This window comes from Gobius niger (assembly GCF_951799975.1).
Source record: "Gobius niger genome assembly, chromosome: 17".
NCBI classification, from domain to species: Eukaryota; Metazoa; Chordata; class Actinopteri; order Gobiiformes; family Gobiidae; genus Gobius; species Gobius niger.
The window spans coordinates 22,587,355-22,613,354 of NC_136868.1; the positions used below are offsets into that span (position 1 = coordinate 22,587,355).

The window sequence follows — 26,000 nt, forward strand, 5'->3', positions numbered from 1 at the left end:
TTCATTAAATTATGTAAGAAAAACAAAAAGACAAAAGCACATCATTATGCTCCATGTTATGTGAAAAGATTTGTATCTGTATTGAATAAGATTATTTACTAAACAAAAACTAAACTAAGAAGTTGCATTTTAGGATGTGGCAGTTATTTGTAAGTGGGATTAACAGCTGATACAGAAAGATGTTGTAAACGATCTCATCCAAAGGCACGTGTGATGTTTGAGGATTTTATTTAGTCACAGAAATTAATAGGGAGCAGACTTAAAGTTCAGGTCTGTGCCTCAAAAACACAACACAAGTGAATATGGGCACCCTGTACCTAAATTTGTGGGGAATGAAATTGCTAGATTGAACCTCTGTATTTTTGATCTCCGCACAAAATGCTGTGACTAGCAACATCTAGGGCTGGGTAATATATCGATATATTTTTAAATGAGATAAGGGATTAGACCAAATCGCATATATCGGGATATTTCAAATTCAGATAAGCTATTAAGTTAACAAAAAGAAACAGGTCATCTCAGGCTGATTTTTAAACAAATTTATCTTAAACTAAGCACTTTATTTTGTTATCTTTTTTATATATAAATGCTTCCCTCAGAAAAAGATTGCCCTGTTTTATTTTCTAGGCTATTTTTATTTCAGACCTTTTTTTATTTAAATGTGCACCTTATGGAGCTTTGTTGTAGAGTGTTTATGTTTACATTTTATTGTGAGTTTTCAATAAAACTACTCGGATTAGGCTTTGACTTTGACTGAACATTTCATTTCACAGATCTCACTTTGCGGAAAAAATATCTGGATATCTATCGTATATTGATATTCAACCTAAATTATATTGGGATATGACTTTTGGTCCATATCGCCCAGCCCTAGCAACATCATGCTAAAGCTAGTGGGAGCATGCTAATGCTAATGTCAACTAATCAAGGCTGGGTCAGAAACTATGATTGAAATACCTAAAGTAGCCAAATTAATAAAATCAGCCACTGATGAAGCGGCCAAGTGTTTGTGTTTTAGTTTATAAAATGCTGATAAAGAGTAACTGAACGGACATATTTTTAACGCACAAGTTGAAATTATCAGATCACTTTATGTGAGCTGTTTACATTAATGTAAAATAGCCTGTCCCAAGGATAGTGTTGACAAGCCAGTGATCAAATTTTAAATGTTTTCCATTATTAACATCAACACAAGAAAAGATCACACTTTATTGATCTCACAATGGAGATAAAAGGACCATTAACTTTTTCACTCAGAGAAAACCACTTTTAAGAAAGTCTCTATGTTCATATCGGATATCAGCATATTTTCAAGCCCCAGCATATCTAGCTCTCTCTCTTCTGCATGCAGATGCTACCACTATTGAACTGGCCAGGCTACATTCACGCAGTAATGTCCTATCAAATAAAGTGTGCATTTATTCCTTTCTTTAGTAATAGTTGTTAGAAAACCAAAAAATATTTCATTTGCAGTGTAAGGTTAACAGAAAGCAAGAGATGAAAGAAAAAATGATGAAGTTTTTCTCACAGACTATAGACTACTATGATGGCCCAGGAACATTTGTTTAAAATACAATATGATGTTCATCATTCCAGCTTCCACAAAGCCATTGCAGTTTTCATCCAAGGTCCACCACAGCCCCATCAAAAGGGAAATCTTAAGCACGAAGGACTGTTCTCTTTTGTATGGTACACAAATATACAGCTATGAGTAAGTGCCAATAAAAACACAAAAGCAGCACATACACAGTAGCTAAACTAAAAGGAGACAAGCTCTGCTAAGAACAAATCTAAAAAGACGTACAAATGCCCTTAAAGAGAGCAGCCGATGCCAGTCGAGTCGATCAAGGATATCTTTTGAAGGAAAGGTGAAAACAGAGGTAACATAATGAAAAAAGACAGATAAAGGAAGATATTTCATGTTCACGAAACTCCGCAGCTAGTACCCAGGGCGCAAGAATGCCATGCCCTTGGACGCATAAAGGCTGCACTTGTGGTCACAGAAAAGCTATTTTTCATTCCAATCTATTGTGGCATCCGCTGAATGTACAAGTATTGAATGTACAACCATAATGTAATCTTGCTGCTTCAATGGAAAGGGTGAGACACAAAGCGCTGATTGAACCCTGCCACAAAAGATGTTATGTGAAAAAGTGAAAAGACAGGTAAAATCCTATAAATTTCAAGGCTGATAGATGTAGCAGATCTTTGATAAGACAACCTTATGTCCTCATGTGAGTTTAGAGGGGCAAACTTTTTTTTAACAGTGCATTGCTCTACTATTTCTGTTCTATTATAATCCTTTTTTTTTTTTTAAGAAGGGACGTGATGACCATCGATGCAAAGAGCAATCTAAAGTGTCCAGCTACAGTATGTGCGTGTGTCATTTCTGCTGCGAAACATCAAGACGGTACTTATTAAACACATTGTTTTGCTGCAGTTTGCCAATTGACCGAATATCACAGATGTTTTGCTCCAAATTGAATGACAACGTGTATACATACGTAACTCGGGGTAAACAGTGGTAGCATATGTGAAGTTGCTTTGATTACCAATTCCAAGAGGAAGAAAAGTGACAAGATGAATTAATCACGTTAAGTTTGAAAGTGCTGAGGGATAGAGAAGACAGTGATGCACACAGATGATTGGCCACAGGAGCAGAAGAAAGACATGATAGGAGGTAATGTGGTCGATCAAAATATAATACTAGTAAGGGCTGTGCAATTAATTGAAGTTCGATAACATCTTTTTATGTTTTTTTACTTTATGATTCAAAAACCCAAACAAACAACTAACACAACGACAGACTTGCAAAACAACACAAAATACAGTAGACAACAGGCTTGACTAGACAGACAACACAGCACTTCAGCACAATGCATCCCAAAAAGAAAAAGAAAAAAAATTGTAGTAGCTTTAGTAAATATTTGGGTGAAACAAAAAATATTATTAAAAGGGACTATACGGAGTTTAAAAGTGTTAAATCTATGTATTTTTATCCCTCTACATGCTCCAGCCATGTCCTAATGTGTAGAATGAGCCCAGACCTTTTCACCACAACTGCCTCTAAAGTCCTGCACTGTCACTCAAAAAGGTGTTACATCTATATTAAGCTTTACAAGCTTAATATAGAGACTGCAGTTACATGTAAGACCTGAGGTGGCAGTAGTGAGCGTAAAATGACCAACTTGCATCTAGTCTCTTTAAGGATGCCCTCCCGCTTGTCCATCCGAAGCAATCTCACGAAGCAAAGCAAACTTGCATTATTTCATGCCGGATTATTTTCCCTTGGCATTTTACGTGTCATGGCTCATGACATAAAAACAAACAGCGCTGCGTGATGATGTCATCAGGCCGCGCTGCTCAGTTTACTTGCGCAGGTGTGAGGGCTGGCCAGCAGGGGGAAGGTGTGAAACAAGAGATCTCTCCTCAATTGAGGCATACTTTAAATCATTTGTACTTTTGTGACTGTTCAGAAAACAGAATTTTTTTTCTAAAGGCAACAAATATTCATTTGAATAATCGTGATTTCCATTATGAATTGAAATAATCGTGATTATGACTTTTTTCAATGATCGAGCAGCCCTAATACTAGTTTTTTACCATTTTCCATTGTATACGGGCCTAAACTTACTCCATATGGGAAAACAAGATCATACACTAATGCATCGACACGCAGTGGGTGGTTAACACGCAGAACAACTATATTGCATTAGAATTGCAACTTTCGGCTCATTGTTGTAATTTGATTATCATGTTTTTGATCAGTCCCTTGATTTGCAATTAGTCTTTTGTTGTGCGCTGAACAAAGTGGAGAGAACATGGCGGGAAAATGAACTATTAGATTATAATTGAGTTAAAAATAAGCGCCAGTGCAAACGTAATGATGGATTGTTTAAAATGTTAATTCATTAATTTTCCCAGTAAAAACAAACACAGCAGAAAATTGGGCCACATTATTCAAATCGGCGTGTGCTTTTCTAAACTCGGGCCTGTTTCTTTTGAACTCAGCAGCGAATGCAACAAATTTATGCAAACGATGAGCTTTCAAAGTATTGCTTCACTGTACATCAAAGACTGATGCATAGATTCATTAGCCGTAGCTAATTAGGAATCAATTGTATCTTTAAAAAGTTAAAGCTAACAAACAGTAACCAAAAACAAATATTACCCGAGAGAGGTTCTCTACATGCGAGGGGCAGAAGATGTTTGAAGTGAACAAGACTATTTTGTCCGAGGCTGCAGAGGAACTCAAATACAAGGGACCTGCTTTTAGAAAGAATATGGGGTGGGTATATACGGTATATATATATTGTAATTTTTTGCTGTGATTCGGATCTTGAAACAGTTTGCAGATAACCACTTGTATTGGTGCAACTTCCTTTTCAAATGTTTTTTGTTTAAATATGAATTGATTGTGCCAGTGTAGTCCTTGCACCCTGCTTTTTCTGAAAAGAATTCACTGAGTGCGTTAGAGTGTTTATCGCAGTGAAAACATTCACTTCATTTTGACAGTGTTCTGAGAGCTTGTCTTAATAGCAGAGTCGAATGGAATTTCAACATCAATTAAGAAAACCTCTGTTTGCGACAACTTGAAAAGTGAATGGAGAATTTTAAAGTGTGCATCACTTTATACTGACAGCCCGTTTTCAGTTAACTATGTCTTTTTACCAAACATCAAAATATTTTTATATTTGTTAAGTTCATCCTCAGAAAATAGATCATCATTAAATGCTATTTTGATGCATAAAACGCTCATCTCATAGTGCCAGATGTAAAGTATTAATCCAACATCATCACAGTCCTTGGCCATTACTGTGGCTATCTGCACAGAAAGCTTTGTTAAAGTATATTATTACGAAACAATATATGTTAAAAAATAAATCCAGTATTTTTTGGAGAATGATCAATTAGTTTTTTTTGGTTGTTGTTGGTCATGTCAAAAATTGTGTAATGAGCTATGCCTTAAACGAAAAAGAAAATATATAGATTTAAAAAAAGACGAAAAAAATGCTCCAGGTGTCATTTTCAAAATGAAACAAAAGCTTTTCTAAGAAAGGTTTAATTTAAACATTTGGCCTGCTTCAACATTAATCAACCTTTTCGAGCTGACATTATACAGTGCGAGTGCTTTGCTAAAGCTGCATCCTTTTCAGAGGCTTTCCAGGCTCTCTGTGTCACCCAATGCCAAAAATGAGAGCTATTTAAGCGAGCTGAACCAGCCGTCAAAACCCCAGCCCAAATTCAAACACACAGAGACACTTTTCACAAATAGAGCTATCTGCATCTCCACTTTGCAAAAAAAAAAAAAAGAAAAAGGGGAGGAAAAAATTCTGCCCTAGCACCTGGTTGCCATTACCAAAATGAGAGACAGAAGAGGTTAAAACGCTGCGATGGGGGGAAAGAGAAGAAATTCACACTTCTACGCTGGGACTTGCTAATGTCTCTGACCCCTCTATGCATAAACAGTTTAATTAACATGTATACATAACTTTCACTTTAACTGCTCATGGCATGTCAAATCAAAGTGTCTGTCAAGAGTTGTGAAACGGGGAGTTGATACCTTGCAGGTTTGTGGTTCAGTCCCAGCTCTGTATACCTCCTCCAGCTGGTGAGGGAGACTCGCAAGAGGACATTGGGAGAAGGCAAGCAAGCAGGTAGTAAGGCTGCCTAGCTCTATGTCACAAAGCCTAGAGACCCATAAATAAAATAATAAAATGTATAATATATGAATACATTTTGAATATTAGTCAATTAGCAAAAACTTAAAAATATGTGTCAATACCAGTATACTGTATACCTCTCATTTCCACTGCATGCCTTAACTCCCCAGAGCAAGCTGCACTTTCCCTTTGTCACTGTTCATAAAAGAGCAACACAACAATCCAACCAAAATGATCATATTCTGCTTTTATCACACCGACATCATGCACTCAATGTATCAAGGTGAATCTAAGGTCCAAGTTTCCATCCTCTTCCTATTCTGTTGCACATTAGGAGCACACGTAGATCATTCATTGTTTGCAAAAAAAAAAGGAAAGGAAAAAAAGCCGCTCCTCTTCTTGCTTCCCCTCAAACTCACACATCTAGGCAGTTGAGGCTGTCACTTTGAGTAGAGGACCCCCAGGCCAGCATCTCTCGCGCCGCGCACACACGCACGAGCATCCAAACAAGCTCTCAGTGAAGCCGGCCCGGCAGCAGCGCCAGCGCAGCGGTATGCGACGGCTCGAGAGAGGAGGGAGAGTTATTAGCTTAGCCCTGAACCACCTACTTAATATAGGGGCGGACGGTGATCGCTAACAGAGCCTGGCAGAGGTGACAGCTTTTGGCCCTGCTTGAGGAAATCCAATTGAAAAGCAGCCAAGGGGAACAACAAGCCCGAAACAGATGTTGCTCACCACCGCTGCACCGCTGCTCTAGTACACACATGGCACAAAAGCCACCGGCGACAAACTGTGGAGGGGAGTGTGACACCGAGCATTACCGCGTACCACAAGAGGTTAAAAATATTGACCAAAAGCTCAAGTCTGCAAATGCAAATTGGTGGTTTGCAACATGCTCATTTTGAGCAACAAAATCAGTACAGCAACTGTGTAATGCAGGAGGATGATTTTTTGTTAAAAAAAAATCTGAATAGTCTTTTTACATTTTGTCCAACTTTTTATCTTATGAAATAAGATTATATTTACGCTTTCCTGCAGGGTTGCTCTCTGAGTATAAGAAATACAATGAGGTTGGCACTTGGTTTGCTTGATGCTTTATGTTTTTTTTTTGCCTTTTTGTAATTTTATGTAACCTAATTATATTCCATTCCTGTTCTGTAAAGTACAGTAGTTTAATCGTTCTCATCAAATACATTTTCCTTAATTTTGTAAGTTTCATTTTAATAGTTGGCAAACCAAAAATAAATTCCCAGTTAAAAGCTGTTGAGGTTTTAGCATTTATGATATAGTCTAGGGCCCGACCGTTATATCGGGACAATATTTGGGTACTTTACAATATCAGCTATAGGTGGCGTTCGCGTTATAGAATGTGATGATGTCATAATGTCAGTTGGAGGGCAGGGGCTGATACAACTCTATGAGAAATGCAGAAATCTCTAAAACGAAAATTGACAAATGTTTTTCCTCATCAGTATTTGTTAGAGATTGGATTCACAAACCTGCCCCATTATTCTTATGGCTGGAAGTGCTTTCTACTGGACAACATCACGCTCATGTTTTTGCATATTGTCACCGCCTGTGGACGCCTTTCAGAGATAATAATTGGACATTAGTTTATATGTGCTGACAGAGGAGACGATGAACTTTGAGACAGTTTTTGTTTCATGTGGATTCTACCAGTAAATAAACTAAGACAAAAAAAATCTGCAGTTCGCCAGTTACCAGTATATAATTTTCAGCTCTCCTCAATTTTAAACTATAGGCTCTTTACAATGTTGTGATGGCACGTGAAGTGAACGCAACCTATTGGCCAATAAAAAGACTGATGTCTCCAGAACCGAAAGTGCATATCAGCATCAACCAATCAAAATCCCAATATTCGGCATCAACCTCTATTAGCTATATTTCTATGTATTTCTATGATTGAAACCTTTACTATAATAAATGTTTGGCTATAGGCTACTTGAGCGATAAAAAAAAGCTACATCAAATGAAATCACTTAAAATATCCATATCGGACGTGCCCAAATATACGTAGTAATTCTTTATAGGGCCAGTTCACAACAATACACTGGACAAAAGTCATGAGGTAAGAAGCTTGAGGTCAGGCTATTGTATGCTGAAGGCCAAGGTTTATACACAAAGTCAGTGATGGAACTGAGTCACAATTCGGAGGTGATGACGAGGAGTACATTTTCTGGACTACAAGGGCAATTTTTTTCATAGTGTGGCTGGGGGTGCGACTTATATATCAAAATATATAATTTTTCACATGTTTGTTATTTTCACACTGATAGCTACTAGAGGCCCCTCTAGGCTTGTGTACCAGTATCTGCTAAGACTGAACACAAATGCCCCCATAAAGAAAATCATATTCTGCAGAATACAAGATGCAAATAGTGAAATATACAGCCAAAAACGCAGAAAGCAGAAAGAAAATTTGGATTGAGCAAGAAACTTGTGAGGGACTGGCAAAAAGCGGAGGTTACTCTTACTGCAGTGAAGAAAACAAAAATAGCTAATCGCAGGCGAAAATCTAGATGGCCACAGCTAGAGAAACGAGTTTGCAAATGGGTGCTTGACGCTCGTCAACGGTGCATCAGGGTGGCTGGTGCGACTTATACTCCGGAGCGACTTATACATGTTTTTTTTTTTTTCACAGCGACTTATAGTTCAGAAAATATGGCACATACAATTTTTGTTGTCTCATGTGTTGGTAACATGAGGCATCACATTGGTCATCTCTTTTGAATCAAGATAATCCATGTGATTCATTCTATTTCACTTATAACATTATTAATCTCCAACAGATAAAGAAACATACAAAGCAGAGAAAACATTTTAAAAAAAATTCTCATTCGGGCTATCAGAGACATGTAGTGATATGGTGTTGAGATGCAAATAACCTGTGGTAACATTTAAACTCACTCACTACTGTAAGCAACAAAATGTGCTCTAATAACGTTAACAAAACAAAAAACATATTCCCACTGAGTGTAAATTTACCGAACTAAAAACAGCACCATTCAAGGTCAAGAAAAGACACAGATAATCAACGCTAAACCCAAAAAGTGAATTAAAGACGACATCAGGGCTGACTTAAAACATCCAAGCCGTTTGACCTAGAGACACTCCTCTTCTTTCATTCATCCACTCATCCGTCCATCCATCTCCTCATCTTTTGTTTTTAAAATGAAAAGGCATCTTAAAATCAGCAAACCCCTCGACTTTTGGCGAGGCTGGCCGGTCATGCCATGCCATTCATTTTTTCAGGTTACTACTATTATAAATGGTAAAGAGGACAGAGGGAGAGCTAGAGTAAGCACGTGTGGGGACAACAAAAAATCGATTGTGACATGTCTCTATTGCCAGTCAATGATAAATGACGCCACATTTACCATTGGTCCGGCTTTGTGTCACCGTGTCGTATTGATTTTATATCAGACGGACAAATGTTATTGATGAAGTAACAGATGAGCACTCAATTTGACATCTTTTAACGTTTAAATAAAGTTGAAGGATGGAGGATGAGGGAATTGTGGACTGCGGGCCATTTGCTAATACTAACAGGATAGCAGGATTTGGGGTTTTGATGCGCTGACCAATAGGGGAGGCTCGCTACAACCTCAAATTGATTGCACGGCACATGTGGTATATAAGCTAGGCAGGGGTGAGAGCGCGCAAGAGAGGAGAGTGAACTGTAAACAAACGGGCTTTTAAACAAGACAATTTGGGGTTGCATGTCTTCGGCGCCAAGCAAAACACGGCCGCGGAAAAGTGATACAAACTTTTAACACATGGGTCAGGGCGGGAGGCTTTGAACTGGGGAGGGAGAGCGCGCTGCCAGAGCTAGGAGCTGTTTAATTAAAACACTTATGGATGCAAGGGGCCTTCCTGGAGCATCTCCCCGTCAAACTGTATTTGATCCCGCTGTCAATCTTCGAGGGCAGTTTAGTTTTCCATTGACAGAAAATAATGGCTTGTTGTAAATCAAGAAGCAGTGGAAGATAGCGATGTTAACAAAAGTTACATACACATGTAAAATAAAGAAAAATAAACTGACTGTATGCATACTTAATTCAATTGTTAACCTTAACCCCCTTAACATTTAATATTGGAAAATATATTTGACCAGAGTAAAGCAAACCCACACACTACAAAATTCTGTATATCTGCCCTGCTTTCTCCTACATAAAAAAGGCCTGACAGGAGATGGACCAGTGCAAGAATTAAAACCAAATGTGAAAACACTTCCCCACCGTCGACAGAATCCCACTTTAAATATCTCCTGTTTTAAGTGTGCTTAAAACAAAGGACTTTTTTTTTTCTGCAAACGTAGAGAGTGAACCTATGCTCGTCCTTGGTTTCATTGGTGTATTCGGTCTGCACTAGTGAACGCCTCACCACTTCATATGCATACATTTGGTTGGCATGAAAACAAATTTAAAATAACATGGCACATACCAATGTTCGAACTCATCGAAAACAGCATTGTTGACAAAACTCTGCAGCAATACCCTTGACTAGCAAGATGCTGCATGTAAAGTTTGAACTTTATGTGTTTTATTTCACAACTATAATTGGATGTGTGATGACATAATGGTGAGATCTGGGAGAGAGTGCAATGCCACGTAAATGCATTATGCAAGGAGAATTGTTTTGAATTATCTACAAGAGTATAGAAATAAAAGATTCTGTTTTGTTTTTGGTGTTGTAGTAACTTGTAGACGTAATTTACTGTCTTATATTACTGTTTAAGTACAGTCTTAACGTACTAATTGTAATGATGTTTAAGAATTAGCCTGCTATAATACAGTAAGGAGAGCAAATGCATGTTGATTGAAATGGTACTGACTTCATGTTCATGTTCTTTCACTGCATGTACATAATATGTGCATGTACGAGTGTGCAGCAGGCAGAAGCAGTGCCGAGGCGGGGTGTATCCATCATGATAAAGTGGCAGACACGGCGACTGTCACATGCAATCACACTTCACTACGGTCCGCGAGACTTCAAAGTGAAAATGAATGGTAACTCATCGACATGAAGACTTCATATATCTTCATTTTTTGGCTTTTCTTTGTCCTGTTTTTTGGAAGAGAGAATCTTTCATTCTCTGTGTTGCCTTAATGCACCACATACTGTTATTTTCAGCAACAAGAGATTACTGTATGAGAAATTTTATGGTGATAGTCAATTGTTGTACACTTTTAATCATACTGTATACCATTTATCATTAATAAATATGCTTTTCCTTGACGATGTTTTTTATCTTTAAATTTCATTTGAACATGTACAAATCCTAACTCAGTATTTCCTCTATGTCACTCTTTCTCTTTCCTTAGATTATCTCTCTTTGTTAAATCATGATAGATCTGTTTTTTAGCCTGACATGAGACATATGAGACAAATGGATGCAATATCTAGTGCTTACACTTACATGCAAATTCACATACGTTTATTTTGTTGATGAAATATATATTCATAAATCTAACATTGCACTAATTTAGCCACCATACCTCGTGGTTAGAAAACTGTTCAACATGCCATTACACTCTCATTGAACATGGCAAGTGTTAAATGTGATAATCATCAAATTTGTAACCACTAGAAAGTCAAATGAACCATAATAATGCTATCAGTGCAGCTGCAGCTGCCCTCTCTCTCTGAAGCTGCCAGGGCCTTGCCTTTAATCTAGTAATGATTCTGAAATGGCACTGCTTGAAAAAAAGCTGAGGCTATGGGTCTGTGTACCTCCCTGTAGCTCTCTGGCCCGGGTCCTGCTCTCACTCTCCAGCCGTTTGATTGGCACATGCTTTCACTTAATGAGGGATAATTACTAAGCAAAACAAGTGGGAGACCACATCTGCTCAGTGTAAAAAAGGCCAGGCCTGGTGCAGTCTGTCAGACAGAGCTTTCAGGTCCAATGTTTTACCTACGGCCCCCTCCACACACACATCCCTCACTCCTTTGCCCTCGATGAGAAACAGATTAATAGGAATCAGCATGTGTCTCTAAACACTGCCTGGCAAAGTGCATATCTTCACTGCGAGGGAAAAGAAAACGGGGTCAGATTGAGAAAAGCACTTGACCAATGAGGACAATCAGTTTCCCGCTGTTGTTTTCCCGCGCCTCCCGTGGTCACTTTTTCTCACACACACAATACCACAGCAGCAGGCAAACACTCATGTAGCCACAGCGCTCTCTCGATGCCGCCACACAGCACCCATAAATCATCTCCGCCAGGGATTTACATTGTGCTAAATGGCCTCTTAATGAACGCACCCTGTTTACAAGCAGTAAGTCTCGTGGGCAGGCGAACACAAGTAAATCAAGCGCCCGCGCGGCCTGAGCAAGAAAACTAATCTGGTTCCAATTGAATCGCAAATTGAATTTTGGTTTGTTCCAAAATGTTTGATTTCAAAACTTTTTGCAAAAACTTCCCTCTGCACAAAAAGTACAATAAACACAAATGTGAAACAAAAGCTGCAGCGTAACTTGGCACTGGTGTTATACTGTGCACGGTTTGATGGATTATCAGGTTAGGAATTTAAAATTATTTTATATCTCTCCATACACTGGTGAACCTTTAGAGATTAAATATAAATATAGACAAAAAAATAAATATTTGTAAACTTGAATGTTGAGATCTTGTTTGGATGTCCTTTAATGATCCACAATGTTCTTTTTTAAAAGGAAGAGAGGGAGAAAATAATGTATATCTTTTAAATTACCTAATCATGAATTGCTTTAAAATACATGCAGAGAGGTATTTTTTTTCAGCGTTTTTCACAAAGAGTAGTAAGCATTACACTTTTCTTTTAACCATCTTACAAAACAAGCACAATATCGTCAAAGAGCACCAACAGCTAGGCCACACAGAGCCACCCACCACCCGCCCCGCTCTGACCCGGCTCTCCCTAATTACCTGCAAAGTATACGGCACATCAAAGCGGGGTAAGCGTAAGGAAAAGTCCCCGTCAGCCGACAGAGGTGCGAGCAGTGATGTCAAGCAACACAAAAGGCAAGGTTGTGAACTTATAAATAGCACCGGTCATTGTTTTCGACGCGGGGTAATTTTGGCTGTCTTGAGCTGTTCCTGGACGTGTGGAAGAACGAGGTCACGGAGAGGCATGGAGTGGGTTACGTTCACGATGTTCTTGGATTTGATGTAATAATTTCAGATGGAGGGCACGGGGCTATATCCTACCTCTATGGGCGCTTCACTGTTTTTGAAAGGAAAATATAGGGAAAATACAGTAATGTTTAGGGATTAAAATCTATAAACTTGCCATTGCATAAAAGTCCTTTCAAATGACAACAATGCCGACTATGGGACTGAATAATGCCAGCACGCTTTAATGCTAGTAAAAAAAAAAACACTAAAAAAACATCACGTCTGACAGAGAAGGGAACTTTCCAAAATACATAGTAAAATCCAAATAATAAAACAAGATATGAAAAAAACACGGCTAAAATGGAACAATATTAACCATAAAGCCTGTTCTTCACCTCACCCTTAACCTCTTAACCCCCGCCTTAACCGAGGACACTGGCTCCAGTTCAGCTTTCCCCAAATCCAAAAGGCCAACAAATATGATATAAACAGATATTTTTCCTGTTTTTTTTTTGTTGTTGCTTTTTTGTCACTTTTTCATTGTTTTCTGTCATGCTTTTGTCGCTCATATGTTGCTCTTTTGTCGCTTTGTGGTCACTTACTTTGTTGTATTTTTGACGCTATGTTGACACTTTTTTTCCCAAGAGGCGTTTACATTTTTGGTAAAGCCAAACTGGAGTAAATATGCTCGGTTCACGTGGGGGTCAAAAGGTTAAACTCCAGGTTCTTCTTCTTGAAACGTACGTCGCGTGAACACAAGCGATTGAGCAACATACCTGAAAAGACTGTTTTAAAAAGAAATCATATTAAAAAATTAAACCATAACAATCCACATAAAGGAGCGGCTTTGTCGTACCGTGCATTCTTAGCCATTCACACAATAACACGTAAGATACAAAAGCCGAGCGAGGAGGAGCGAGAGGGGGACCGTTTGCTTTCTTATGACATGGCCTATTACTAAATTGAGCTGGCAGGTAATTCTAAAGCAAATAAATGCCAGCGGGTTTAACACAAGGAGAGGTCTAAAGGGTGGCAGTGTGAGCAATGACAGGAATTCTCTCACCTCTTTTGACAGGAAGCCTATTATTCTCACAACTTTATTTACCCAGCCCTGCCTGGCTTTTGAACGCCCGATCTCTTTGGTGCTATAATATTTCAAACCCCACAATCAGCCCCTGCTCCTTCAAGTGTCAGTGTTGTCCTGCTAAATCCAACATACGCATGCGTATTCTAAATCAGCCTCGCCCGCGGTTTATTTCACGTCGACTTAGGTGACCATTTTAATAAGAGCATTTCCATCCCCGAAAAGCCTTGACACTAATACCTTAAATGAAGGCGCCATCTGTAAAGCATTCTCCGGTTAAATCGTGTTATCATGAGATCTATCACTGTTCGGCGGCAATACGGCGGGAGATGAAAAGGGGAAGAATAAGTACAAGTTGAGACAAAACACACTATAAATATACTACTTAAAAAGGCGGTGCTGTGTGCTCATTAGAAGTGCCATCTCCGAGCGTGGTGGGAGTCGGCGCTGACCTTGGTATCCCGTTTGAATATTGTTTTAATGCCGCCGCCGGTAATTGAGATTGCGAGGCAAACACTGGACTTTTTTTTTTTTTCTCAAAAGGGAGAGCTATTTTTCCCAAGCAACCGTATTGCAAACAATTGTGTCACGCATTTATTTTGTTTGTTTTGTTTGTATCATCTCATAATTATCCAAGAAACTCATTAAAGTGTGTGTGTGTGTGTGTGTGTGTGTGTGTGTGTGTGTGTGTGTGTGTGTGTGTGTGTGCGCGTGTGCGTGTGTTTCATAAATAAATGGGACAGATTTACCTATCACAGTATTGACCTGAAAGTTTGAACAGGGGCAAGTCATTCAGAGCAGAGCTTGTTTGTTGTGTGGCAATGCTGTAATACTGTAACTGAACAGGATGCTACTTATTCAAATGTAACGATTGCTTGTACATATACGTATGCTTGCTATATATAATAAGGTAATTAACAGTACACTACCCATCTCTCTACAAATATAGCTAACAAGATTTGTACCTAGTTTTCACGGATTTGACATGTTTTGTGAAATTGATTTTTCTACTTCTTTATTGCAAATTGGAACAGGATGAGAGAAGAGGTAAACATGCAATCCTCCCTTTTCCTACATCCCGACACACAATTATCCACTGATACATTTTCAAGTTTTTGTTTCCTTTTATTAATTGTAAAACTTCCACTTAGGCCTGTCACGATAACAAATTTGAAGTTCGATATATTGAGGCAGGAAAGTATCGCGATAAACGATGATTGACTAATGATACCAGATAGGCGTATAAATGAGTAAACCTTTGTTCTAAAAGTGCGACATCATATCCTGAAATACCAGACAAAGCTGCAATAAACATGAATATATAATGAAACTCAATTTAGAAATCAGAGAAATTTACAAAGAAAAAACAGGGGGAATGCTAATAAATGTACAGAGGATAAATATCGAGCCCAAAAATATATCGTTTATCTGTTATTTATTGAACGATAAGCCGATATCGTAATTATCGTGACGGCCCTACTTCCATTTTTACCACCAGCATTATCCCACTAAGCTAACTAATCATTTGAAAAAAAACTAAAAAACTTAAAGCTTAGATAATATCTGTGTTCTTCCATTTCGTGTGCAATCTCTACTAAATAAACAGACTTGCTCTAATATGACTTTCTGAGGGAAATACAAATGAGCTACAAGGTTTATCGTATGTTTTACTTTCATTAAACATTTGCATGATGTGGGCGGAGGGGGTGAATATTTTATAGTTACGCGCATGAGTGACACAGAGGAGGGGGGGGGGGCAAAAACACTTTAAATATTTTGTATATTTTGCCCCGCTTCACGTTTTCTCTAAATCACATCTTGTCCGACCAATTCCGTTGCAAATTGCTGCGGCTTGCATTGTCGGGCGCCCTGAGGTACAGCTTCAGTCCTTAATCTGTAGAGGGAACACTTGATGCACTGGGTGTTTTAGGAAAAATCAAGAAGCAGCCAATCCCTGGGGTCTCATAAAGGCGACAGCGTTAGGCAAAACACAAGCCAATATGGGTGTGCTTATATGCCATTTATTTTCTTCCTTCTAAATAAACAACAAGTACGGGGACCGCAGATGGTTATAAAAGCACAAGTAATGTCTGGCTGACTCAAGGTAAAATTAAGGGCACACTTTTTCCTACTTACTGTATATGGGAAAGTTTGCACACAGCTGTTAGCCCTGGTTATGTCAAAACGGAGTGAAGTGTGACAGTCATTATGTCTCATTAGTCTAAATGCGTTCACTCTCATCCCTATAGATATGTTTTGTATTGCGTCCAAAATACACATCTTTAGTGACAAAATGCACAAATCAAAAACTTTCAGCGCGGGATCGACTGAGCAACACAAACAAAGAGACAAATCAGAGCAGGAACAGTTGTTTTAGCTGCTGTAAGTGCAAGGGCTCACTCACACAAAGCGCCCCCATAAGGCAAAAATCAATAGGAAGACCAACACACTATTGATTATATCCATAACTTGGATACAGTCTGATGACATGCTCTGCTGGCCCGAGCGACTGCACGTCTGTAGGACAACTATATCACCCGCACACAGGGCAAAACCAGGGGTAAATCAGTGGATGAATATATAATGCCCTGTTTTATTAGCTCAAAAGAACACACATGAACAGCATTTTGTGTTTGGCATTGTTATTTTGATATAAAGTTCCCTAATCACACATACAATAAATAAAAGCAAAACAGTAAAATGTTATCTATTTGTGAAAAATGAATAAATAAATACTCACTGTAAAACCATCTAACTTTAATTTTTTGTTTAGTACTCCAGCAGAGTCACAGGTACAGGGCTGCCCTCCGCAGGCAGCACGACGCCATGACAAGACAGACAAAGGTTACTGGAACACACCGCGCAGCCCCATCCTGCTGCCAAATATTTAGCACCACTTCTCTTAACATGCTCTTCTTTCCTCCATAACTTCACTCCACTTTTCCCCCATACTCCTTTACTAATTCCCTCCACTCGCCCACTACGCTGCTCAAAGTTATTGATAGTTTAAAGTTATGGCCTAATAATAAGATGGACACTGCATGGCCCGGGAGCCTATTATATCCAAGTAATGGATAGTGCAGGGGTTTAGAATGACATTGCCCAGAGATTGGATGACGGGAGGTGGAGCAATTTATGGGCCTCCAGTGTGCGCACACACACACGCACACACACGCACACACACACGCGCACACACACACACACACACACAGCTGCACTATTTATCCACAGATTGATAAGGAAGCAGATGAGCCATAGCTGTATTTATGGCCAAGTTGTACATAAAAGTACTCGCTCTCTCTTGGAAGTTCTGTTTGGGGTTAGTTAGGTTAAACTTCACCATAAAGCAGCGATAATTTAAAAAATCATGACAGAAGAATTCCGATGAGCATGACTTATGAATCACTTAATATGTGGATAAGATCTTCCAATGAAAAATAGTAGCGTAGAATCGCTTCAATTTTGATGGCAGAAATGGCAAATTTTACAAAGGAGGGTTCTGTCCTGGGCTATTGGAAAAATCAAACAGACTAGAAATAATCCTAAAGAAAATAGAAACCCTTGAAGCTTTGAATGTTTTTGGAAATGTGCACTGACAAAGGGAAATAACTTCAAGCACATTCACACAGTAACACCACACAACCTACAGTTCAACATTGCGAAGCTGTGAAACCCCTGCGTTGACTTTACTCATATTGGCCAAATCAGGTCTGTATGAACAAAAACTGAAACACTTCAGAAACAGTGGATGTGCAGAGTAGAAGAACCACAGAGTGAGGGGGAAGCGCAATGAAAAAGGCTTGTCAACATTATCTGTTTTATTGATTTAACAGTAAAGGCTTGCCGCTTAAGTTTTATGTTGCGTCGGTCGGCCCCATTGAAAATACAACAGCCACAAATAAAAAACGATTTCTTAAGGAGAAAAAAGTACGCACAATACTTCTGTTCATTTGTAACGGTGCCCTGAGTATAGTTATGGTTACGTGCATTTCATCATCTTTACGAGGAGCTATTAAGAGAAATACCTTCTGATGATGTTACCTTTAAATAGGCCAGAGAGAGGGATAAGGCGGGGTCAACGCTATGCTAATAAAGGTTGTAAATAAAAATTAAAAAAAATGCAAATTAAGAGGGAAAATAATCAGAACAGGATTGCTCTCTTTTGGCATCACTCTTTATTCCCAACAGGCCATAAAGATGTGGAGGAGAAGATATTTATCATGTAGTTCTGCACCAACAAACAAGCTACTGGGTTACATCAGCCACTGCCTGCAAAAGTAACAGGACTTGGGAAAAATGCTTTTGGAAAACACCCTAGCATTGGAATGGTCATACGTAATATGAGAGTAGTAAACTGGACAGCAATGTTTTGGAGCTTGGAAACTGAATAAACTCAGGGGGAAGGCATTCATGGCAACATTTATGCTGAAGTTCGCATTCATGCAGGATAAGAGGCTTTAAAAACTAAACGGCACAAAGTTAAAAGAGGAATATGTGAGGGAAAACTAATGCAGGAAACACGCCTAGACTTTAAAGTCCTCGAAGATGCATGAGCGGAGATTACGCCATATACTTAAACTCAATAATAACAATGTGCGGACAAGTAGCGGTAATTTCATTTATAGAAACCAGTGGGCCTTGCTTAATGATCACAATGCGGATAAAGCACGATTGATTTTCTTGTAAAATATACAGCTCATTCAAAGGTAGCGCTGGCAGATCTGGTGGAGCTGGAACACGGAGATGCTGGATTATGTGAGGTTGTACAGTACATTGAAAGTAGTAAATTCAAAGTAAATTCACTGCAAAGTCTTTGTATTGTTGTAAGAAACAGTAGGACAAATGTAGTATTTTAACCGTAAGGCTGTTTGTGCATCAACGTTTTCCTTCAAGGCTCTGTCTCCAGTCTAGGCCAACCTACTAAGTAAGTGGTAATTCACACAACATCGGGCAACCTTATGAAAGATAAAAGCGCAGTCCTGCTGTAGTCCTGATTCAGTCGCAGTAAAACCGAAATCTTTGTGAAAACCCTTTCTTAACTGTGTCAGTGTTCATGTGGTTCAGGTGTGTGTACCTGTAGGGAGTTGAGAATGATGAAAATGTACGCCATGACGATAGAGAAAGGGACCAAGATGCCAAACAGCCACGTCAGACCAAGGATAGGCAGCAACACCAGCACCGCTTTCACCGCCGCTCTGTGCACATTACAAATAAAAACACAAAGTTAAAATTCACCCTGAGATTCTATAATTATTGACTAGATTTATCTTTCTGCCCTTCCATGTTTCTCACTTTTTCTAATCCTTTTTGGCTACTTGTTTGCTCCATACACAGCTCTATAAAGAGAAGAGGTTCATTGGGTGACAACTTCCCACCATATATCCACCATAATTCTGTTTAGAGAGGAATTAACTTGCAGCTCAGGTGACCGCCAAACCACAGCAGCTGTGTGTGTGTTCCTGAGCGTGCGACATGTCAATGGGCAGTGGGCCTAGTTTGTTCAGCGGAGGAATGTGTTTGAGTTTCCGTTGCGGCTGCCACCCACGGGTGTCAGATGGTTCAAGGCCACCTTTGAAAACCTCCATAGAGCGCCCACTGTGGGCTCTTCAGGGCTGAGGAGGAAGGAGCAGTGGATTTTGTACAATGTATGTAGGACTGATAAACTGCAAATTAAATAAACTTGGGGAAAAAGAACAAAATCGCTACAATATGTTAAATTGTCTGAATTGGGTCTCTGAGAGTCACAGTCCCCTTACTTTCACCCCCAAAATCCAGCATCAATACACTAAATAAACGGTGCCCCCTTGTGGCTACTACCTGATTTGCTCGTAGGCCTGTTCCACGGGGCTCACTCCCATGGCCAATAAGATGGACCTCCTTTTGGCTGTTGAAATAGTGATGACCACCACTCTAGTTAACACCAGGATATTGACCTAGTTTAAAAAGAAAAAGAGTAAAACGGGTTGTGAACTGAACTGTGAACTCAACACAAACTGAATATGAGTGACAAATGTCCCAATCTATTACATTTACTCATGTATATACCATATATCTTTTTAACATAAACCACAGAATCATAATTGCAAACCATAATGATGAAGATGACCGGCCCGGCAAAGCCCCAGATGACTCCAGTCTGAACACTAAGCCAGCAGTAGCCGTCAGCTGAGTATTTGCCTGAGGCTGAGGCCAGTGTGATAGTAACTATCAACGCAGGGAGACCTGCAAGAGGGAAAAAACACAAATAACTTCATAGAAAAATTGCAGAATTTTGTTTTAAGGCAGAGAGATTCATTGTACCCCAGCCAATCAGATAGTAATACTTCATGTGCCTGTCTTCACTGAGGTTTACTGCAACTACTTTACTCCAGAGCAGTAAACCCTCCACCAGCATCCAGCTGAACGCCGCCATGAAGAAGAGATGAAGCAGCGCCGCAACAATTGTACAGGCCACCTACAGGCACACAACATACATACAAGACAATTTAGAAGAAAGTCATTGAATTGAGTTGGGAATAATCCTTTACACATTATAAACCCATTTTAAGTGGTAAAGTCAAGTAATGCTACACTTTAAACTTCCATCCTGGTTTTGCAAATACCTTGTTGTGAATTGCTGAGCCACTGCATAGAAGAATGACTTGGGCACAGATGAGAGCAATGAAAAGGTTTTTGTGGATAGATGTCCTGTCCGATTTGGGGATGCTAAAGATGAGGACAGAGGGAAACAACCAAAATAGGTTTTACAAATTGGTTCGTCCATGGTATATACAGTTTTATATATTTTTGTACTAGCTGTAAATAAAAGGGCTATAACAGCAGCGTGTGGGGTGCTTGACCAGCATTTTGATTTGAACTGTCATCAATCTTTTCCAGCCGAGTGTGATCCCTGAGTGGCCGTTGAGTTAATGAATGAGTCCAAAATGGTGCCATAAACCTTCGGAGTAGACTTACATACAGACAATGGTAATTACTGGAACACCACTGGTCAATATCCAGTGCTTGCTTAAAAAGAGGGCACCAGCAACTGCCCCCATAACTTACAGCTGTCATAGGCCTGGTCTTTCCTTGGACAATGAGCGTACAACACTGTGTGCCTGATATGTACCGGGCATTGCATTGCTATATAACAACTTGCAAACAAATAAGCAACTTCTATCACAATTTTTCATTTTTAAAAGCAAGATCGAATTTATAGATACAAACAAGATAATGGGTTAATTCTGTAGTAGCTCTGTCAAAAGAGCAACAAAATGTTAACCACGAGAGTAAGTAATGTCAAACCTGAAGAAGAGCTGTCAACACAAAGAAAAATATCACTCACTCCAGCACGGTAAACAGCATCAAGGTCACCACGAGTGCACAAAGAGACGCACCACAGCCGATAAATGTCAGTTTGGTCAAGATGAGCTCCTCCTCAGGACTCCACTACAACAGTAAACCGATGTTGGGAAAGGTAAGTTTAAAGCAAAATAAACATAAGTATTGTTTGGAATACATTTTAGGATTTTTGCATAATCAACAGCTTTGGAAAGAACTCAGACAGTGACACCTACTGGTCAATACAGAAAATAGAATTTAAAAATGTAAAATGTTTTCTCTCATGCCCTTTTTCCTCACCTTGAAGTTTAGGTTATACAAAGTGGTCACTTCTATTACCTCTGACTCCAGGTAGTTCATCAGCACAGCAAAGTTGGTGGTATGGTTGCACCGGCATGTGATTAAACCAGAATCTACAGATATAACTGTGCAGCCGTCACTGGACCAGCTATTTGTCTCCCTGTGAAACACGCCAAATATAAGGATATTACCCAAAATAATACAATAAAAAAGTAATCTATTCCGTTGGCTTACATGAGACTGAAATTCCAAAAGGCACAAACAACTTGCTGGGGAGACTTGACCTATAAAAGTGATCCTGATTCAGAATAACATTTCACTGAAATTAACAAATAATATTAGGCTGTACCACATGAGAAGAAGAAAGTCTGTATTGAACAGTGACAGGGATGTTTTTAGGGACGATGCTGTCACGAACAGTGGCTGATATGACAGCAGAGGCCAGATGCTGCGGGTTATTTCTACAATGGCAAAAAACTGTGAAAGTTATGGTAGACAATCGCAAACAATGACAATGAATAGCACGTCTATAAGAAGCCTAACCTTGCATTGTCTTTAAGTGAATCACTATCAATAAGTGCAGCCTGCTGGACACTAGGCAAAATGTCATTCAGATGGCGGTAGTGGGTATGGATAAGCATCACATCTTCATATCCTGGTTAGGAAAGAAAATACAGCATGCATCTATCAAGTCTCATTCATCTATCATTTTAATCAAGTCTGACATTGAGAAATAAAGTATATAATGTGCTGTAGTTCATTTTGTGGCACATTTGTTTGGCTGAAGCACTTACCCAGTCCATTTAGTCTCTGCAGTTCTGTGTTAGAAATAAGCAGCTCATCCTTATCACTGCTGCCAGTAGAAGCAGAGTGAGGAGTGACAGAGGATGGTGTAAAGACCTGAGCTTTGCTTGTATTAGAAAGTCTTTGGCACTTCATGTATACACCTGTGGTAAATGGAAGGAAAACACATTTCACATTTTCGCACATTTCATTTGTCGGTCTAGTCTCATAATAACTGATGTACAAACCTTTTTTTTCTTACCTATATTTTTTGTGAAGAGAATAAAATCTCTTTTTTCAACAGAAAACATGTTGGCAAGAATTTCAGTCAGACTGTCAATTGTCTTGACAATAGTGAATGGTCCGACATTAACCTAAAATAATTCACCAATCAGTGAAAAAAACACCACAAAAACCAAAATGATAAAAGCTCAATATCTACTCACTCCATCTTCTGTAAAGCCTATCCACTGTGTAGCCATGTGGGGCTCCAGCATCAAGCTCGCCAGTTTAATGTAGTTGGTAGCAATGGAGAGCAGCACTTCTGAATCTGTGGCCCCAGACAGTTCTGACTCAATGGTCTTCAACAGGAAGTGGACATCAGCGGGAGAGAGTGAGGACTGATCATCAGTCTCCAACTTGTGTAGCACGGTCTGAGTGAGGTGCTGTAACGACATCAGGTCCCCCTTCCAAGATGTGTTCATGCTCAATACTTCAGTTTCCTGCATTAAATGATGACAAAATGCATGTTGAAAATACACCTCGATTTACTGCTGTGTATTTTAGACGTATTTATTTAATTAATTACTATTTCAGATTGCTATATAAAGTTCAAAAGGGGCCTGAAAACTTTCCCACTGTATAAATTATCATAAACATAACAGTTAACTCACAGCCTCTGGTCTGTGTAGGCGATCCATGTTCAATCGACTGAACAATGGTGTGTTTGGAAAATTCAACCCATCAACCGCTTCTGAAACCAAACAAACACACAAGACAAAACCTGAGAATAGATCCTTACTTAAGTGATAAATGAGACGGCATTTATTATTGGTACCTTTCTTAAACTGGCAAACAGCCACTTGTAGTGAATCGCAAGTGGTTTGCTTTAGACTTTGCTGAACTGGGTCAAAGACGACACACTCCTCCTTGGCTTGCACACTCGTGAACAGCTCAAAAGAGATGGTTTGGTTTGACAAGAGATCGTCCTGAAGAAATCCCAGAATAGGATTTACACTGGCACTGAAGCTACCTAAAAGATATAGAAAGAAAATGCTTTCAATTTGCACAGTATATAATTAACGTGTTATTTCAGCATACACAGGCCAGGATCTGTTGGAAGCTGGATTGCAACCTCATTTTGAAATTTTTGCACCATTTTTGCACCTATAGTTTTATTATAGATCTGTTGCTTACACCTCAGTTCTAGTTAGAGATGCAGCTATCCACCTCTTCTTCCTTTTTTCTTTCTTCTTTTTCGATACGATACCAATACTCAGGGTTTGAGTATCTACCATCATCCGATCACAACTAATCCACAAGACTTCCTTAAAAGTAGGTTTACAGATTATTGATCTAAAGGAAACTGGTTAGCAGTGACCGAAAAAGTGACTGCTTCTTACTATTCTTACTATTCTTACTAGATCTTACTACATCTCAAGAAGTTAGACAATGATGATAAAAGGTTGACACCTGCTGAGAAATGCATCCCCGGGCCTTTTAAACAATAAGAGGAGGATATGAAGTTGATGCTTGCCCGGTAATCAAGTTTCACCCAGGATGATATGAAACTGACATCTGCTGAAAAAGTCATCCCCTCGCCATTTAGTCTATTGAAATTGAAAAACAATCAAGAAAGTTTCTCTACACTGAACTGCCTTGGCTTCAACAACTAATAAAATAATCTGACCATCAACCGATGTGTCCATCGCAATACTGATATATTCTATAGCAGTAAATCTGAAACAGCATTTACTGTATACAAAAATGCATATATTGAGACCTTCAACATTACTTTAGGTGACTCAGCTTCTGTCCCAGCCCTGATTGGTTGATCTAGCTTTAACATTGCTGCTGTGCTAACTGCGGCATTTTGCGCCGCAGGCAAAAGTGCGTTTGTGTAAAACCAACTGCACCCTTTTCAAACTTTGATGCACCCTCAGTCAGTTTGTTCTGTAGCCTGATTTGCGCTTCTAGGAGTTCCCCTAAACTTTAAAATCTTCAGCCGGCACAGAAGAAAGGGGGTGTCTGGCCCCTCGCTGTACACTCGGGACAATGATGTCAGAACAGCAAAAGTTTGTTTTTAAGGGTGGGATTTAGAATGATGTGACTCACTAAAAATTTACAACCATTTGGGAGCTCTAGCGGCTGCCAACTGCTTTAGTCATCCTCTCATATTACTTACAGGCTGAAGAGAAACTAGACGATTCAAATTATGCCAGTGCCATAAAGTGACATTAGCACGAGATGCTCTAGAGAATTCTACTGCCTTCTCTGTGTTTTAAAGGTTCTTGTCAATGGAAGTGCTGTCTTCATTTTTTAAGTGATTTAAAGTATGTGACTTCTGGTTTGCCTAATTAATAAACATATATTCATAAGATTTGAATTACCAGCTTAAATAGTTGCAAGCTATAAGGTGGAGCTAACAACATCAACTAAAATCTTGGCATACTCATGCAAAGTATTCAATCTAAAATGCTTTTCAGATGATCTCTGCGTAATGTTTTGACTCCACCCAAACCCAAAAAAGATGACCGTGGTTTGGCGATTAATGTTTTGGCTTTCCCTGTTGATGATACACTTGTGAGCAACAAACTTATTTACATAACAGGCAATTGTGTACTCGTAATAGTACCTTGACATGGAACGTCACCAAACAGTCTTGTGACTGAGGGCTCTATTTCCAAGTCTGATTGGCTCCATTTGAACACAGGCCCAGAGGAAATAGGTGAACACTGGTTTTCCACGATGGAGATTTCCTGGTTGGTCAGTTCTCTGTCCCAAATGTGTAGTTGTGTGATGCTACCAGAAAATGATTCATCCTTTTTGAATGAACCCCCAAAGGTGTCCTGCTCCTGCCCGATAACAAATAGACCATCGGGGCCAATGCTGTTGGAGCTGTGTAAGCCATCACCCCTGGAGACAAGGCGCCCATCTGCAAACACTACCCAGCGTCCTCCATTGTGGCTCCATGAAACACAGACAGAGTGCCAAGAGCTGTCATGCTCAAAGGCTTCATCGTAAGGCCCGTGAATGCCATGGATCAGCAGAGCCAGCTGCACAGGCTTTCCCTTGATTAGACGTGCACGGAGCTGGAATTCATTAATATATGACGGGATGGAGTAGGAAAAGACATTTGAAATTCCAAAGCAATGTAGATCAAAGCGAAGACGGGTACAAACTGTCATGGAGTCCATAGATGTAAACTTGTGTCTGAGACGAGCGCTCTTCGTGTGTGACCGCCCGGCGAACTCCAGAATTAGGGTTTGAGAACCTTTATTCCATCACACACACAAGGAAAAAAGGCATTAGTGTAAGGTTTGGCACTATTCTCGGAAAGTATGCTACAAAATTCCACAGTGTCCTCCTGTTCTTACTGTAAACACTGTGGCTTAAAATTTCATGCCAGAATTGTCGGTTCCATTTCAAACAGATGCACTGTTTGAAAAGAATATACACACACGGACTACGTTCTAAAAAAGAGTGTTAATATGTTAAAATGACGGACTGGACC

General features: G+C 39.4%; 1 protein-coding gene across 1 annotated transcript in view; it reads right to left on the reverse strand.

Moving 5' to 3' along the window:
* LOC306977276 (adhesion G protein-coupled receptor D2) overlaps positions 1–26,000 on the reverse strand; it is a 58,961-nt gene that overhangs the window by 31,924 nt on the left and 1,037 nt on the right. Inside the window, exons 5-20 of the mRNA XM_079575513.1 lie at positions 25,122–25,760; positions 23,325–23,519; positions 23,161–23,240; positions 22,714–22,989; positions 22,530–22,641; positions 22,279–22,431; positions 22,028–22,139; positions 21,834–21,945; positions 21,719–21,768; positions 21,524–21,644; positions 21,189–21,292; positions 20,467–20,569; positions 20,165–20,318; positions 19,953–20,086; positions 19,682–19,797; positions 18,939–19,059 (exon numbers count right to left, since the gene is read on the reverse strand). Of these exons, the coding sequence (XP_079431639.1) occupies positions 18,939–19,059; positions 19,682–19,797; positions 19,953–20,086; positions 20,165–20,318; positions 20,467–20,569; positions 21,189–21,292; positions 21,524–21,644; positions 21,719–21,768; positions 21,834–21,945; positions 22,028–22,139; positions 22,279–22,431; positions 22,530–22,641; positions 22,714–22,989; positions 23,161–23,240; positions 23,325–23,519; positions 25,122–25,760 (2,582 nt within the window). The remainder of the gene's footprint in view (positions 1–18,938; positions 19,060–19,681; positions 19,798–19,952; positions 20,087–20,164; positions 20,319–20,466; positions 20,570–21,188; positions 21,293–21,523; positions 21,645–21,718; positions 21,769–21,833; positions 21,946–22,027; positions 22,140–22,278; positions 22,432–22,529; positions 22,642–22,713; positions 22,990–23,160; positions 23,241–23,324; positions 23,520–25,121; positions 25,761–26,000) is intronic.